Genomic DNA, 18,457 nt, shown 5'->3' on the forward strand with positions numbered 1-18,457 from the left:
GTGATCAGAAGAGGGGAAGGTGAATGGTCGACTTCATTTCATTGGGAGACTTTTGGGAAAGTGTGGTTCATTTGAAAAGGAGGCTGGATACAGAACTCCAGTCTGACCAATTCTTGAGTACTGCATAAGGTTTTTGAAATAAACAGTCTCGACCGCAAGAAACCTGTTTCGGTCAATTACTTACCATCTTCAGGCCGCATACCATGTTGGTGGGTGGTGGCGGTGAACAGAGCATGCGTTACGAACTCCACGAAAAACGCTCTCAAAAATTACTACTGCGTGTGTTTGGGATCCCCACCAGGTCTGACTCAAGGAAGACAAGCAGTTCAGCGGCATACTGCTATATTTGTTCCTGGTAGATTCGATCAACACATAGGTGTTACGGAGATTCTTCTTGAGTTGACAAAGGATTACTAGAGGGAAGATGTCGTTCTTTTCGCGGAACACTACTGAGAAAATTTAGAGAACCGACCTTTGAAGCTGATTGCAGAACTATTCTACTTTCGCCAACTTTCATTTGCGTAAGAAAGGCGAAGGTAAGGGAAATCAGCGCTAATACAGGGGCATATAGGCAGTCGTTCTTCCTTCGTTCTATGTACTAACTGAAGACGAAAGGATACATCATACACCACAAGAGTCTTTCTGAGTATACAGGGTGATTCACGAAGATATGGAAGTATATTATTATGTTATTCTACAAGTAAAACTAAAGAAAAAAATCATACAAACATAGGTCCGCAAATGTTTAATTACGTGAGTTATAGCTAATAAAAGATTTTGTTTTTGAAATTTAGCAACTTTGCTAATATGAAGCCATCGCCAAACTGTACGAGGTTAAAGTAAAGCACGATTTCCATTTATTTGGTTGTTACTGATCTGGCGAATCTAATAAAACATGTCCCTGACGAGTATCTGCAGTAGTTTTCCAGAACACCCAGAGAAGTAAAGAAGTAATTTCGTAAAATGTTTAATTTATTAACTACTTGGCTCAATTTGTTTTTTAAATTTCAGACAATTGCACAAAGATTTCAACAAAAGTAACAGAGAATTTAATTTAGGAAAAGTGGTAGTAATAACGTTAACTGAAACTGTCTGAATGTGTCTGATAATCTGCTTTTATTAATACTTCAAGTGTAAGAGCAGATTTTGTTGCTCGTTTAAGTTTCACAGGGTTCTTCTTAAGTTCGTCTATTACATGTATAATGCGGGCAAGTAATGTCTTACATGTACTGACTTTGTCCTCATAAACTATATCTTTTATCCATCCCCATACACAAAAATCCATTGGTGTTAAATCGGGCGATCTGGGTGGCCAAAGACATGTAACAGCACGACCAATCCATTTCTGGGGAAAATGTTCATTTAAGAGTGTAGTAACGGCGTTGGTGAAATGTGGAGCCGCACTGTCATGTTGAAAATACATTTGCAATCACGTAGCAAGTGGAACATCTTCGAGCAAGCAGGGCTTTTCTTCTTGAAGGAATTGTAAGTAAGTCTCGCCACTTAGACGTCCTGGGAAAATAAATGGTCCAATAAAGTGTGTGTTGCTTATACCACACCACACATTTATGCTAAATGACTGTTGGAAATTGCGTTGCGCTGTTGCCATTTGGGGGCTTGCTTCAGACCATGTGTGCTCATTATGTAAATTGTTTATACCATCTCGAGTAAACTGTGCCTCATCAGTATATAAAATATATTTGTGTAACTGCCACTTAGTATTTAACCAGTTGCACAACTCCAAGCGAAGCGCAAGATCTTCCGATTGTAAATAATGCACTTTTTTCTTCTGGTAAGGATACAGATTATTGTACGTCAGTGTACGCCATACCTTAGATTGTGAAATGCCTAATCGTTGAGAGATACGTTCTGTACTGGTACCCGAGCTATGTTGAACAGCATCCATAATATCCTCATCATCGTCTTCACGAACTGAGCGCTTGTACTGATTATGAATGCTAGGTAGACAACCTGTCTCCCGTAACATTCGAAATACCCCACTAATGGTTCGTGAATTCGGAATCCTGCGAGTTGTATAACGTACGAGACATTCGTTAACTGCAGCCGTAGCGTTACTGTTGTGTACATAGTTCCGCGTAGTCAGCGCGTACACAACTTTCCCACTAGAGCGCGCCCCGCTAAGTACAACAGCGCAGGCGCAGCGCTCATCCGTCTCCTCACTACGAGATGGCGCTGTCTCAGAGACGGACCAAATTCTGCTTCCGCCAATCCGCGTATTAATATGTAAAGCAGCCAGTGAGATTGCTGCTAACGTAGAACCTTTTCTCCTCGCGGATCACACTCGCGCAGTGATACCTGAATGCGCGAGGTATTATAACGAGTGTACAGACTTCCGATTAGTCAGTCTGCATTAGTCTGCAGTCAAGTTTCATTCTGCGCCTAATAAGATTATCATATTCCTGTACATAGCCATGAAGATAAATGAATAGACACTTTGTCAAGTATCAGAGATATGTGAGAATAAGATTAACGTACCTAGACCAAAGGAACTTCAGATTGTCAATTGTAAACAGTGTCCAGAATCAAGTTACATATATCTATGCTTTTTATTATTTTAATAAATGTGTGCGAAAATTAATCAAGTTTGTTTTAAAGTTGGTCACCGTCAATCTGCTACTTTAAGCGTGCAAGTGGCTTTTCTATCGTCTGACCTAACGTCAGACGATAAACACGCCACGATAAGACCACTAGACATATTGCTCACACTCGCCTACTTCGTTAGAGCGACAAGTCAAATAATCTGATGGTGTGTGTACCGAAGGTCTGACAGTACGCACACCACAATTACCATCACATTTGCCGTAAATAAACACTATATCGGCATATTCCTCTGTCGTAAATTTGAAAGGCATCGCTACATCCTAAGTAATCTACAGACTACAACATTTACTATGTGGTTTCACTTAGATACACTGCTCTTATGATGTTCTTTCACAGAACAATACAGAAAACTAACTCGTTTCAAGGTTAGGAAACGACTGAAACAACTCACTAACGGTTGTCAGCAATGACATAAACGTTTCTACATTCTGAATGGAAAGTAAACAAATTTACTTGTGTTATAATCTTTGCTTCTCTGGGTGTTCTGTAAAACTACTGCAGATACACGCCTGGACATGTTTTATTAGATTCGCCAGACCAATTACAACAAAATAAACGGAAATCGTGGTTTACTTTAACCTCGTAAAATTTTGTGATGTCTTCATATTATCGAAGTTGTTAAATATCAGGCAAAATCTCTTATTAGCTGTAACTCCGTAACTAAACATTTGCGGACCTACGATTATATGAACTTTAATATGTAAATAAATGTGCGAACTGCGCGGACCTTTTACTTAACTGAATATGTGGCACCTTCTGCACTGGCGTGCCAAAGATGAACATTAAAGCGTCAGTTTATCACAGCCAAAATAGTGAAAATTGTGGAGCACCAGCATTCTGACACGGTTTGTCCAGCATATTGCTGGATCATTTTGCACGATAGATCATAATGATGCAGAACGAGTCATTTTACATTCACACTGCGAATTAATTTGTACATATTGTTACATTCCGAACATTTCCAAATTTATATACAGTATGAATCACCTAAAACTTGCACCGCAGATATTGCAGAAATGGAAAGTGCTACTGAAGAGAAGTTTTCCCGGAATGGATTATTAGTCAGGGGGCTCGTATTGTTGGCCAATCAACAGTTTATAATAATACTTAAAACGTGTATTTTTTGTACAAACGTGCACTTTTTAAATGGAACAATACCTACACCGACACTTGCACAATACCTGTGGCACCACACACTAAAGAACAACACAAGTGCATACATTAGTTATGTAGATTATAACCAGTAACGAGATGATCGACCATCACAGGTTGTGTTCCACATGACCACTGGCAGAGGCAATACACGCTTCCAGTCTGTTTTGGAACGACTGCTGCACACATGCTAGCATTTCAGCGGAGATGTCCGAGCAGGCTGCAGTAATACGTCGTTGGTATGTCCTTGTAGATAGCATCTTTCAGCTTTCCCTCCAGAAAGAAGTCCAGAGGTGTCAAATCCGGGGAATGGGCTGACCAAGGTACAGATCCTCTGCGTCCAACCCAACGATTTGGAAACAATTCGTTAAGATATGCCGTAGTACTTCGTGCACTATGGGCTGGACAGCCACCATTTTGGTACCAGAGGTACCTCTTAGACAGCAGAAGAACGTCCGTGGAAGATGGTCTGTTAGGGGGCTGTGATACTTGTGCACGTTTAGTATTCCGTCTATGAAAAACCGGCCTATGAGCTGATGGTTCTCTATCCCACATCACACGTTTACACACCATAGACGCTGACGTTCCACCTGACGAAGACAAGGAGGATTGTCAACAGATCAGTAGTGCATGTTAGGTGGTTTTACTGGCCATTATTGGCAAATGTGGCTTCATCATAAACAAGATACATAGTACATCTGGAGTATCCTGTTTTAATACCCATGTACAGAAGTCAATGTGATTTTCATAATCGCTTCCATGCAGCTCTTGATGGAGAGAGATATGATATGGATGTAACCATAGACGCTGACGTTCCACCTGACGAAGACAAGGAGGATTGTCAACAGATCAGTAGTGCATGTTAGGTGGTTTTACTGGCCATGATTGGCAAATGTGGCTTCATCATAAACAAGATACATAGTACATCTGGAGTATCCTGTTTTAATACCCATGTACAGAAGTCAATGTGATTTTCATAATCGCTTCCATGCAGCTCTTGATGGAGAGAGATATGATATGGATGTAACCTATGTCGGTCGAGAATGGGTAGGACACTTTCCTGACTCCTGCCACTTCTTCTTGTGATTGTGTGGTACATAACGTGTGGACAAACTGCAACAGCAGCAAGAACATTAATTTTCCCCTGTTTTATTGTCACTTGTTTCCTTCTGTTATGTTGTCTAGATATTACACAAACACTTTCACGCAACTGCTTGAAGAGGTTGATAAATAATTGCCGAGATGTTTGACGTCTATTGGGATATCTTGCCACATATGCTGTACTAGAACGAACTGAATTCTTCCTACATTTTCCATACACCATGACCATGTCGGCTTTTACTGCGTTGGTAAATCCCATCGTCCACTCACGACCTACTGCGTCGACTGTCGCACACTAACTCAATAGTAAGTCGCAATGCACTCAAGGAACACAGCACGCTGTAAGCAAACACAACAGCATTGTACCTAGCAACTACGCAGGTTGAATGGTACATACAAGTGTCGTTGTGGAAACTTTTCACAATACAATATCACGTAAACGACTCGCATTAGAATCCTGAAACAAATACCTCTGACATGCTAATTTACTCTATTTTTGGTTTATTAATGTCATTAGGCACTGAACCATTAAAAAGTATAAGTTTGCACTAAAATACGCTTACTAAGTATTATTACTCTCTATTTATTGGCTAATAATACGAGCTCACGACAACTAATCCATTGGGTGGAGACCGCACATCAACAGCACTTTCCTTTTCTGCACTATTTGTGGTGCAAGTTTTAGGCGATTCACCCTATATATATTACAGAAAGATAAAAGACATGCAGATATGAGTCATCAGTTTCTACCCACCACGTGTTACACATTACATTGCTTGAAATTCTTCTATGGAACAGGAGTTGTGAAGGAGAAACTTCCTCAGTTTGATTTCAAGTTTTGCTTTGCTGTCTTTCAGACAGTTTATATCACTGGGTAAGTGAACAAAAATTTCTGTTGCAGCTTCGTACACCTCTTTTGTGCTAAAGACAACCTTAATGGTGGTTAGTGTTTAACGTCCCGTCGACAACGAGGTCATTAGAGACGAAGCGCAAGCTCGGGTTAGGGAAGGATTGGGAAGGAAATCGGCCGTGAGCTTTCAAAGGAACCATCCCGGCATTTGCCTGAAACGATGTAGGGAAATCACGGAAAACCTAAATCAGGATGGCTGGAGACGGGATTGAACTGTCGTCCTCCCGAATGCGAGTCCAGTTTGCAAACCACTGCGCCACCGCACTCGGTCAACCTTAATGTGGGGTAATGAAGGCAGTTTTTGCTACTGGTATTGTCATTATGTACATCACTGTTCTTTCTGGCTTTAGTGGATTGTGTGCAACGATCTTCATTATAGGATACATATACTCTGCAGCTCTAGTCAGAATTCCCAACTCCTTAAACAGGTGCCTACAAGGTGACTGTTGGTGAGCACTACATGCAATGTTTCCAGCATGTTTTTGCACAATGAAGACATTCTTTCTTAAAGATGAGTTCACCCAGAATATTATTCCATATGACAGTATCGAATGGAAAAACGCAAAATATGTCAACTTACTGATTTATCGTTTTCCGATACTGTAATGATTCTAAGGGCAATTGTGACTGGACTAAGTTGTTTTAGGAGCTCCAACATGTGGTTTTTCCAATTTAAATTCTCATCAGCATGGATACCTATGAATTTTAAATTTTCCACCCTATTATTTCCTCACCATATGTTACACTTATCATTGATGCAGTACACATAGATGTGCATAACTGGATATTCTGAGTCCTTTTAAAATTGAGGGTGAGACTGTTAGCAGAAAACCAGGCAATGATACTTTTAAGAACTATGTTTACCATTTCTTCTGTTTCTGTATGTATGCTTGGACTGATTACAATACTAGTGTCATCTGCAAAAAGAACAAATTAAGCTTGTTGCATATTAGTCAGATGATCGTTTACATATATGATGAACAATAGTGGACCTAAGACTGAGCCTTAGAGAACCCCATACATGATCTCCCCAATCAGAATTTTGTTCCTTGGCTATATTGCTTGAACTACTAAGTGCAACTTTTTGCATTCTTTTCGTTAGATATGACATTATTGATTCGTTGGCTATGCCATCAATCTCATAAGACTTAATTTAACTAGGAGAATATTGTGATTCACACAGTTAAATGCCTTAAGTAGGTCGCAGAAAATACCAACTGGCGCACATTTAATGCTTGTAAAATCTGGTGAGTGAACATGTAAATGGCGTTCTCAGAACCTGAGTTCATCTGAAAAGGCGACATCATCCTTATCGTGTACATGTACAACACTTCGTCCCCCTAAACAACACGCTGCATCTAACTAATCACTACTCTCGGGTGATTCCACTATACACAGCCTACCAACTGGTAAGTCAGGCTCCACACTCACTCACAGTGACTTCTTGGTGCCACTCAACATACCATCATTCGAATTAAACCTTAATGTCATTGCTCATAGTTTAACTGTATTTTCTACCACGATAGATGCTGTTTGTGGCAGATCAACATTGACGGCAACTTCCCCTAGCTGGAATGTCTTCCCACCCATTTATAGAGGTATCAGTTTTCTCCCTTTTATTGATCAACTCTAGTGCCGTGCATGAGGCATGACCCCAAGCCTCCTGTCAGGAGTCTGGTGGCAACTGGTGGAAGCGAAAGATCTGCAACACTGTGGCACTAAGTCCACCAGGGTGGACTTCGTGCGAGAGGTACTTTCCCTCTACCAGGCTTTAACCCATCGCTGCAGCTGGTGGCGCTCATTCATCTCATAGTGTAGCACAGCCCTGATATCATCGTGGTATTGCTGGGCTCGGAATGCTGCTGTCTCAAAAGCAATTAATTATACTTCTCTGGGGCGCATTTGTTGCACTATTGTCCAGCTCCCAGTCACATAGCTCGTAACATAGTTGTAGCCATGGTGCGGTGACACTGTCCTGCATTCTGGCTATTATCTTAACACATTGCAGGTTTCACAGAGCACGGCTAACCCGTCTCGCAATCCTTTTGTGTGTATGTAGTTATAACCTACAGGTCACCACACTGCAATTAACAGCCAGAGATAGATAGAGCAACTCACCACGGCAGCGTATTAGAAATTTCACCTAAGACAAGGTAGTGTTGCTACACTTGGTCACTAAAGAACTGAAGTGGTGTCAAATTGACAGACTTGCACCTGGAGGCTGAATGGTTCCAGAAGGGGTCTCTCAGCCAATAATGCTATACATTCATTTCGTAGCCTGACTGCCAGGAAATTAAAAGTAGTGTTAGGCAGAGTATTGGCTACCTGATCAAGATTAACTCAACTAAGGTACCCCAGAGATTGCCTGCTAGTGAGAATTTCTTCTCAACAGAAATTCATTTCATAAGTACCTTTACATAAAAGAAAGTAATTAGAATTATGAGTTAACACACGTACATCTTGGAGGAATCTGTTTAAACGGTTGGGAATGTTAACCGCGGGTTCGCAGCAAATTTATTCACTGATGAGGGTCTTTGTCAGCAAGCCACTGTTGTTTGAGAATAATAGGAGATCACCAATACAGCACTAGAAGGAAAAATGATCTGTACTTCCTTCTAGTGAATCTAACTTTGACGCGAATGGAATGCTATAAAACTTTTTGATAAAGTGCGTAGTGAAACAGAATGTCTGACAGGCAGCAGAAGTATTTTGAAATGCGTATTACAATTTTTTCTCTTAAACAACCACCTCTATACCACAGAGGAATTCTTGCATTAAAATAATTAGGCTACTACATACATGGTCAGCATGTAGCCATATGTATACAAGATTCAACTCTGTGATCAAGTCAGAGGACCAACCACTGTCTACCATCGCCCTATTATCTTCCACCATACGGCGCCATTCTGATGCTGTCGGGAAGGGCATTGCCGACTTTATAGCCATTGGAACCACTACTTCTCATTCAAATAGCTCCTCAAGTGCAATAAGTAGGCTGATTTATATCTACCACAGGATCAACACAGTTAAACTAAGATCTCTATTACCTGAGACACAACATTCTAGTATTTGGCTGTATGATCGTCGCTGAAGTATGACTAAAGCTTATGGTGATTGAGTACTGGCGGCACTCACTATTACTTACCTTGAGATCCACGAGTTCACCAAATCCGTAAGTAGCCAAGGCTAGCTGTAATCTCTTGGATGCTCATAATTTGGTACAACCTGGGACGGGGAAATGGCAGGTTGGAGGTCACGTGAAATTTAGCCGATCCTGTGAAGCGTCGAGCATTAGCAACCCTTCACCCATCTAATCTTTTTCATTTGTAGCTGCTGAGCAGTCATAGATCAGCATAGCTCTTGCGTTTTTCGAGACGCTAGTGAATTGTGTAACTCGAAGATTCGTTGACGTCATCAGGACAAAAGTATTACATGTCACTAGTGAAGTGTTTCTGATATAATAGCTCGTTAGTGTGTTACCTACAAATAAACGTTACAAATTCGCGTAGTCCAGTGTGTCTGAAATATAACACTTAACAACACATGTTCTTCAGTTAGCCTTATCTGTGGCATGTCGTTCAGTTACTGTTGTCAGGGTAATATAAAACTAATCATACACCTCTGTAACGCAGTCAGACAGTGACAAGAGAGTGTGAGGGCTCTGGTACTCACAGGCCACTTCAGGCTACAACTAATGCATAAGAATGATCCATTTCCACATGTCACTCCTGACTAACGTGTAAGCATAATGAGACTTCTTGACATGTGTTGACTTACAGCACTGACATAATAAAATACAGTGAAAGAGCACAAAAATAAATGTATGTAGTGCTATAGTGCTGAGGATATGAATGGGTTAGTAGTGTGCATGCCTGCGTTTGTGTGCGCGCGCTCACGTTTGTGTGTGTGTGTTTGCATTTGTGTTTGCTATTAGAATGTGAGGTAGATAGTTACACATTATCCAGTTCACTATAGGTTTAAATCTAGCTGAATGCAAGTAACATATAAAATGTATAAGATAACTGAAAAATGTACACAAGTTAATACATTTCATAATTTAATGGAAACTTCTCTTTGTAGGAGAAAGCAATATCTTTCACTCAGTCTTTTGAGGAGGCTGTTAAGGAAGCTATCTCCATTCACCCAGGATCAAAAATCAATCCTGATAACGATGGTCATCTTGTCCACATCACTGGTCCATTGGAAATCAGTGAACCATTAACGGAAGTAGAGTATGGCATTTCAGTTCCCGCTGTAAAACTGAAGAGACGAGTCCAGATGTATCAGTGGGTTGAAGAACATGTGCAAAGGTAAGAAATGATCATATATATATATATATATATATATTCTAACTTAATAAGTTTGAATAACAAGATTGACAAAGGCTTGAATATTAGTTTGTATACATTTAAATAATACTCGTATTAAGTTGTTTATATTGGTGAATTTATTTGGGGTAAGGCGCTGTAAAATAATTTCTGTACACATAGTGGAAAGCGAATAATATATAAAAAAGGTAAACCTGCCTACAAGAATGACTTCACCATAAATGAGTAAAGATCTCTGAAGAGAACTTAGCGCATAAAGTGAAACTATTGTTCTAAGCACGCTTTGGAGACACTGGGCTTGTTGGCGTAGTTCATGGTCTTTCATTTTATAATGTTTATTGCTTGTACTGGTATTCTTTCAGTGATGAAAATATCACTTATAATTCTATTCTTAATTCGTAAAAAAGTTTCATATGAAAACAGACATATGGTAAGCTGGCATTACCTGTGAAGTATGTACACACAGAATGATGATTATTAGGATCTGAGAATTAAACCTAAGTTATTAATTACAAAATATTATTTCCCCACAACATGTAGAATAAAAGAAATGTGCATTTAACGCATCAGTATTAAAATAAAAGAATAAAAGAAACACAAAGAAAAGTTACATAAGAAATAAAAAACAAACAAGGAAGCTATGAATCACAGCTTTACGTCCACCAGGAAAGTAAACTGACCTCTCACTTGCACTGGTGGTTTCAATTTTTGCACAGTTTCGTAGCAGCTATACCAAAGCATGCAGGGAATATCTGACAATCTCCAAAATTTCTTTTGTTTCTTCGTAGTGTCAACATATATTTTCCTTTACCTTTCCTGAGTAGATCTGGGAACTGCAGCCTTACACCACAAAGTCATCCATGTGATGCTACACTCAGTTATCTACAAAAACTGTATTAAAGGGCAGGGTGCTTAAGTGATATGTACTCTTTCCAGTATTAATTTACTTACATAAAACGAATAACGTTTAATAAAATTATGATTATTATAATTTTATGAAATTATGATAACAGATGCACTTAGATTTTTGAGCCATTATCTGATCAACATAGTAAAACACCAAAACTACCCATTATAATTGACTTTTATTAGGCGCATCCACACAGGAATGGAAAAACGCTTCTATGTAAGTAAACAGTTGTATACCACCATGTTATTTACGTCCATTCGCAAACAGAAAATTGTTAAATCGCTGACGTGGCTACACAGTAACATGGCAAGACTGTCATATCATACAGGCGAGTACAGTCTCAATTTAATCTCAGACCATTGCGAATCGGTTCTTTTGCTTAGCTGCAAATCAGTATTCAAGCGATTACCCCCAATCACCTTTATACTGGTGGGCTGGATAAACGTTTTCGCTTCAGTTAAGCTTTCCACAAACAGAAAGAATCTGAAAAACGTATATATTAGAAGACTAACATGCAGATAAATTTGAACACAGCAACCTGTACAGTTAATCGTCAGTCACACACTGTTTATATAAAACACGCCCAGGACGGTAACAACAATAAAAAAAGGGAAAATGTACTCGAGAACTGAGAATACGGTAGCACCATAGCAATACAATTTACTGGAAACATAAAAATTTGTTTCCAGAATGAGATTTTCACTCTGCAGCGGAGTGTGCACTGATGTGAAACTTCCTGGCAGATTAAAACTGTGTGCCCGACCGAGACTCGAACTCGGCACCTTTGCCTTTCGCGGGCAAGTGTTCTATCAACTGAGACACCCTAGCACGAATCACGCCCCGTCCTCACAGCTTTACTTCTACGAGTACCTTCCAAACATTACAGAAGCTCTCCTGCGAACCTAGCAGAACTAGCACCCCTGAAAGAAAGGATACTGCGGAGACACGACTTAGCCACAGCCTGGGGGATATTTCCAGAATGACATTTTCACTCTGCAGCGGAGTGTGCGCTGATGTGAAACTTCCTGGCAGATTAAAACCATGTGCCGGACCGAGACTCGAACTCGGGAACTTTGCCTTTCGCGGGGAAGTGCTCTACGAACTGGGCTACCCTAGCACCACTCACGCCCCGTCCTCACAGCTTTACTTCTGGCAGTACCTCGTCTGCTACCTTCCAAACTTTACAGAAGCTCTCCTGCGAACATAGCAGGAAGTTTCACATCAGCGCACACTCCGCTGCAGAGAGAAAATCTCATTCTGGAAACATCCCCCAGGCTGTGGCTAAGCCATGTCTCCGCAATATCCTTTCTTTCAGGAAATGCTAGTTCTGCTAGGTTCGCAGGAGAGCTTCTGAAATTTTGTAAGGTAGGAAACGAGGTACTGGCAGAAGTAAAGCTGTGAGGACGGGGCGTGAGTCGTGCTAGGGTAGCTCAGTTGGTAAAGTACTTGCCAGCGAAAGGCAAAGTTCCCGAGTTCGAGTCTCGGTCCGGCACACAGTTTTAATCTGCCTGGAAGTTTCACATCAGCGCACACTCCGCTGCAGAGTGAAAATCTCATTCTGGAAACATCCCCCAGGCTGTGGCTAAGCCATGTCTCCGCAATATTCTTTCTTTCAGGAGCGCTAGTTCTCCTTGGTTCGCAGGAGAGCTTCTGTAAAGTTTCTAAGGTAGGAGACGAGTTACTGGCTGAAGTAAAGCTGTGAGGACGGGGCGTGAGTCGTGCTAGGGTAGCTCAGTTGGTAGAGCACTTGCCCGCGATAGGCAAAGGTCCCGAGTTCGAGTCTCGGTCCAGCACAGTTTTAATCTGCCAGGAAGTTTCATAAAAAATTGTGTCAGACCAGGATTTCCCGTTTTACGCGAGAGAAGCCTTGAACACTGCAACTATCCGAGCATATTCTTTGAACAGACCCAAACTTCCTTATCTGCCAATGTCTGCTTCCTACAGTGCTTACACTATTATGCGATTTATGCGCATGTAGAAACTTATCTAGTTTTCTCATCAGGTTGCCTTGGCTTTGACATAAAATACGTTAGTGGAATATGTGTTTCTGACAGTGTCTGTAAAGTTCCATGCAATGTTCCTTCGGACATGCATAGTTGTACGTCAGTGTAATGTGCGAAGGAACATTGCATCGAACTTTACAGACACTCAACGTATGTAAAAAGAAAAAATTAGAGAAGGATTTGTCGAAGTTTGTATATCTGCATTTTGTGTCACGTGTGGTCAGCTCACTCATCAAGAGTTTGCACCTCTCTAAATGCAATACTACATTCTGTCACTACTCCACCAAATCTCTTCTTGAACGAAATTTGAAAGCTGTATGTTGAACAAGCTCCGTATCGTCCTCATGACAACTGACATTAAACGGAAAGTTATGGGGGTTACTCAGACTGTTACCATTTTCTTAGACAAAGAGTGTAAAATAGATGCCAATATAAAAGTTAACATAATTGTCTATGCATAAACAGTATGTCGAACTCCGTGACAGACGAAGGATAGGAACCTGTTGTACTGACCTAACTATACTCAGTGTCAAACGAAAGCTTAATTTGGAAAATCATGAATAGCTTTATTGTGGTATATTCGAGAGTGATTTCTCAATATTTGACGTTATGAGAAGTGCACTATACTAAAACACGAAATAATTTATTTAGTGACTCCAAACTGTGCTCTAAGTATTTTCTCAGTTTTGCTGCCATGTGAGAATTATTACCTTGTGAATCCCTTAAATTTATTTTGCACCGCAAATGATATGGTAAAACAGTTCCCCATATAAGGCATATGTGCAAGTACCATTCTGCTACAATTAAGGACAATTTTTGGTTAATGTTGAACATGCCTTATGATAGAGAGAGTGAGCCCATTTTGTTAGTGCAAGTTGTCTACATCGGGTGCAGACATGCATTCAGGGGCAAACCTGTTGTTCTCCTTTGATTGACAGGTCATTAACCTATTGTTCTACTTTGATTGACAGGTATTTAATCTATTGTTCTACTTTGATTGACAGGTACTTAACCTATTGTTCTGCTGAAGGATCCTTCCTTTTGATTGACAAGCGCTTAACCTATTGTTCCCCACTTCTCCCCCTCCCCCTCCCCCTGCCCCCCCTCTCACCCCTCAGGAAACCTCCCCCCTCGCTGTTACAGGTACACTTTCAGGTCTGAGTTATCAGAACAGCCTGTCTCACTATTATCAATTTGATTGACTACTTATATAAAATGATCAATTAATTAACAACTTCCTCTCTGGTAACCCCCTCTCCTCCCACCCTCTCTTTCGGAAATTGGTGGGAAAAAGACTCAGTTGATTGGTCATTTGGAGGGAATTCGGTTGCAGTATGTGGAACATTGTTTAAACACTGTAGACAATGTATAGAATATTATTTAATTACTTATGGCAATGTATGGAATATAGTTTATTTATTTAGTTAAAGAATATTTCAGGAAATTGATCACCACCCCTGCCACCCCATCCCTACCCTCCTCACCCCCTCTCCTCTCCTCCTCTACCTGGAAATTGGTGGCTCTTTGGTGGAGAAGAAGGATCTGATGAAGGGAAATTCGAGGGTATATTGTTTATTTATAAAAAAATCGGTTTTTGGGAGTTGTATTTCTCTTTCTCATCATTCTTTGATGGTTGTAAACATGTAGATGTTGTAAGAAGTAATTACATGAGGCAAACATGGTGCATAACTTAATGTTTGGCACTGTACTCTGGGTGTCTTAACTTAATGTTTGGCACTTTGTTGGCACTTAACCTATTGAAACTTCCTGGAAGATTAAAACTGTGTGCCAGACTGAGACTCGAACAGGGGACCTTTGCCTTTCACGGGCAAGTGCTCTACCACACAGTTTTAATCTGTCAGGAAGTTTCATATCAGCGCACACTCCGCTGCGGAGTGAAAATCTCATTCTGGAAACTTAGTCTATTGTTCTGTTAAGTGGTTTTCCATGTCACTCCCATTTCCTTAAACTGTTGTACCGCATTTGATACCAAATTAAATAATTAGTCATGTTCTCCCACCATTTTATGCAACGCTTTTCGAATTTCACATGCTTTTGAACGCCATTTCTGGTGTATTCTTCTACATCACCCACCTCCTTAAACTATTGTACTGCATTTACATAAAAATTATGCAAACTAACCTAGTGTTCTGCACTTAACCTGCTATTCTACTCCATGTCACCCACTCACGCACACCCTCTCCTTAACTATTGTACCACTAACACCACCTTCATATAACAAATTTATGCAAATTAATTAAATCGATATTTTTCACATGTATGGGGTAGTTTTTTTAATTCACAGCATCATATTGGTCGGTTAAATCAATGTAATATAGTTTAAACAAAAGATTGGTATTAAAAAACACATCCCACCACCCGATGCCCGACGCCGACTCCGCACATGCCCCCAGGAGTTGAGGTGCACCAGCGGCTAGTACAATGTCACGATGCGACTGTCAGCTGCCGAGCCAAGCACAGGTGTCTGTACGGGTCCTTCAAGCATGAGGCAGCAGTATCCCTTTCATACTTGACACCTGCGAAATTCCTGTCGAAATAGGTGTTCACCTAGGCAGTGTTAGTGGCACAATGATGCACAGCTGTGGTGTGGGTCCAGAGCCGAGAGATGTTTGAGTAGCAGCTAAAAGGTTCTCATTGTTATACCAACGTCACATATCTATGTAAATAACTGCCAACTCCCCCCTCTGGATGCGCTATAGAAATCTCTTGCAATGCTTCCCAGAATTACACAACTTGCATTTCTCCCAGCGATCGTAACAGAACATTCGAGCTGCCTCTAGCCATGCACGCGAGCCTACCTGCCTAGCGAGGCTGACGCATTGCTGCAAAATGTTCGTCCTGCTGTCAACATACATCTCAGAAACGTTAAACGTTCTCTCCACTGAAAACCTTCATCATGTTTGTGCATGCTTGCAAAAACACCTTAAACATAAAAGCATTCTTGTTGTTTGGAAAGAGAGCACTCTTTAAGCACAGATCCTACAGCTACTGGTCTGAAGATGTCTTAATGCCACAGTGGCGAATAAGTGACGGCATCACCACCATGGACAGATGGTCTGGATCAACTTGTCTTTGAACACTTGCTTTCTCAGAACTCTCCATAAATAACTTGCACCCATCTTCTTCACATCAGTTTGTAGACGCACCTATGTCCCGGCACAGAGGGTGTCTTGTGAATGAATGGAGCGTTATGATTGGTTCTTATTGAATTTACCTGCCAAATTACTAATACCGCTGATGTGGAAGCATTGTCTGCATTTTTTTTCTTTCTGCAGATGAGACTTTCAGCGGCACTGATCTATTTTGTACAGATCGCCATATTGCAACGACAATTAAACCCTGAAAAGTGGCCTACAGATCGACAAATATGGAAACACTCTTGCTCAATTACACTGCTCTGCCACTGAGAACGAGAGCTTGAATATTAGAGCGTGAAACCGATCTCCAGCCCGACAATATATCACCACATACCATGTCGATGAAGTAAACATAGAATTCGTATATTACGCCATACAAAATCGCCCATTTTACATAATTTACATGGTTATCGATCACCACACACTGGTACATACACCGCGAAGACAGGCAGCATAAGCACATGCAGAACAGATATACTTTGAACTGCCCTCGATATTTCCCCAAAGGCCGGACGATCATCCACTCCCGATGCAGGACCAGAGTGCCTTCAGTGGACTGAAGTCACTCTCAGGACTGTTGTCTGCTCCGTTAACTAAGTGGTCAGCGTGACAGATTGCCGTCCTACAGGCCCGGGTTCGACTCCCGGCTGGGTTGGGGATTTTCTCCACTCAGGGACTGGGTGTTGTGTTGCCTTCATCATCATTTCGTCCCCATCCGGCGCGCAGGTCACCCCATGTGGCGTCGAATGTAAGAAGACGTGCACAAAGGTGGCCGGACCTGCCCTGTAAGGAGCCTCGTGGCCAATGATGCCAAATGCTCATTTCCATTTTCAGAACTGTTGTACAAAGGCTGGATCGGTTCCTCTCAGCACAAAAGCATTACTGCTTCTGGCCTCGACCTGCTTGCTTGCCTGCTTTTGTACATCCATCTCCAGACTGTAGGATTACAAGAACATATGTTATTTCACACAGTTTGCCAAAATATAATGCCATTTTCACGATACTTCTCGATATCAAGCACATAGCAATATCGCTTGCATAGCAGCATCGCTTGCACAACATAATTCCAAAGATATAGAATAAAAATTATTTCTCCAGAAGTCCGAAACTTTAGCGAGGTGGAGCATGCTGTAAAAAATTGTTTCTTCAGAAGTCTGAAGAATGCTGTAAACCACTGAGTAATTAGAAACTTATCCCGTCTGCAAAGACCTTTACATGAAAATTCGAAAGAAAATAGAGGTAACTGATACTTCCACTCATAAATACCAATGTCGGTGATGTAGCAGATGCCAAATCATCTCTATAATTTACAAAGTCAACTAAGGTGTTTCTCATGTCTTTACCCTGTCTGATGCACACACCACAATAGATGTCCCCTCAGCTAAAAAGAGGTGTAAAATGTGCAGAAGCAGCGAACCGGACTATTTGCATGGTAGGGAATAATGGTCCAGTGCAAACATACATCCATATTGAATCTTCTCAAATTTCCATGCGATCACGAAAGCAGCCCAACACATACTAAGTATTAGTTTACTATTCGGCCGTCTAGAGGACGACATGGTTAAGTCAAATACATCCTGCATCCCGGCAGGCCTTTCTATTCGGACGGCTCCTGCTGTTAATGGGAAACGTGAATCATTCCCGCCACAGGCCATCGGCTCTGCACCCCCAGCACACACAGGCAGAATCAGCATCCTAGGAAATCGATCACATATATATATCTCATCGCTATACTTACAATTAAATTTTACAATTCCAGTCTCTGTTGAGCAACATTCGACAATGAGCGAAGTATCGGAAATACACCCCGCTGACAGCTGAGGCTCTGGAAATAGAAATATCTGTACCATTCTTATTACTTGATTTAGTCTCCCCTTTGCTATCTCAGTATTCCACTTCAAATTCATACCTTCCTTACAACTGGACATAGTCATTTCCTTTGCACATATCAGAACAAAAACATATACTTTATAAGTCTGACGCTCAATCCGAATCTATCACACATCCTCTTCTACTTAGTATATTACTTTATGAATATCTGATTGCTGGAGATACGGGATAATACTGACCGAAAATCAACGATGGGTGGACATGTCTTATAAATTTTCTTGCGAGTGGTACCACTGTGTCTCCAAAAAAGAAGCGTAATCATCTTACAAACCGCCAGATGTTAAAAAACACAGCCATATTACCATCACAAGCGGTGTCGCTTCTTCAGGTGCCTACAAGTATCCAGCTGTACTGGCCTTTTAAATTTACGTGTGGCATTACCT

General features: G+C 41.0%; 1 protein-coding gene across 3 annotated transcripts in view; it reads left to right on the forward strand.

Annotated features, from left to right (window-relative positions):
- Positions 1–18,457, forward strand: part of LOC126297539 (transmembrane protein 43 homolog) — a 255,443-nt gene that overhangs the window by 88,622 nt on the left and 148,364 nt on the right. For all 3 annotated transcript variants that reach the window (XM_049988451.1, XM_049988452.1, XM_049988453.1), the window contains exon 3: positions 9,866–10,095. In XM_049988451.1, the coding sequence (XP_049844408.1) occupies positions 9,866–10,095 (230 nt within the window). The remainder of the gene's footprint in view (positions 1–9,865; positions 10,096–18,457) is intronic.

The sequence above is a fragment of the Schistocerca gregaria genome, chromosome X (assembly GCF_023897955.1).
Source record: "Schistocerca gregaria isolate iqSchGreg1 chromosome X, iqSchGreg1.2, whole genome shotgun sequence".
Taxonomy (NCBI): domain Eukaryota; kingdom Metazoa; phylum Arthropoda; class Insecta; order Orthoptera; family Acrididae; genus Schistocerca; species Schistocerca gregaria.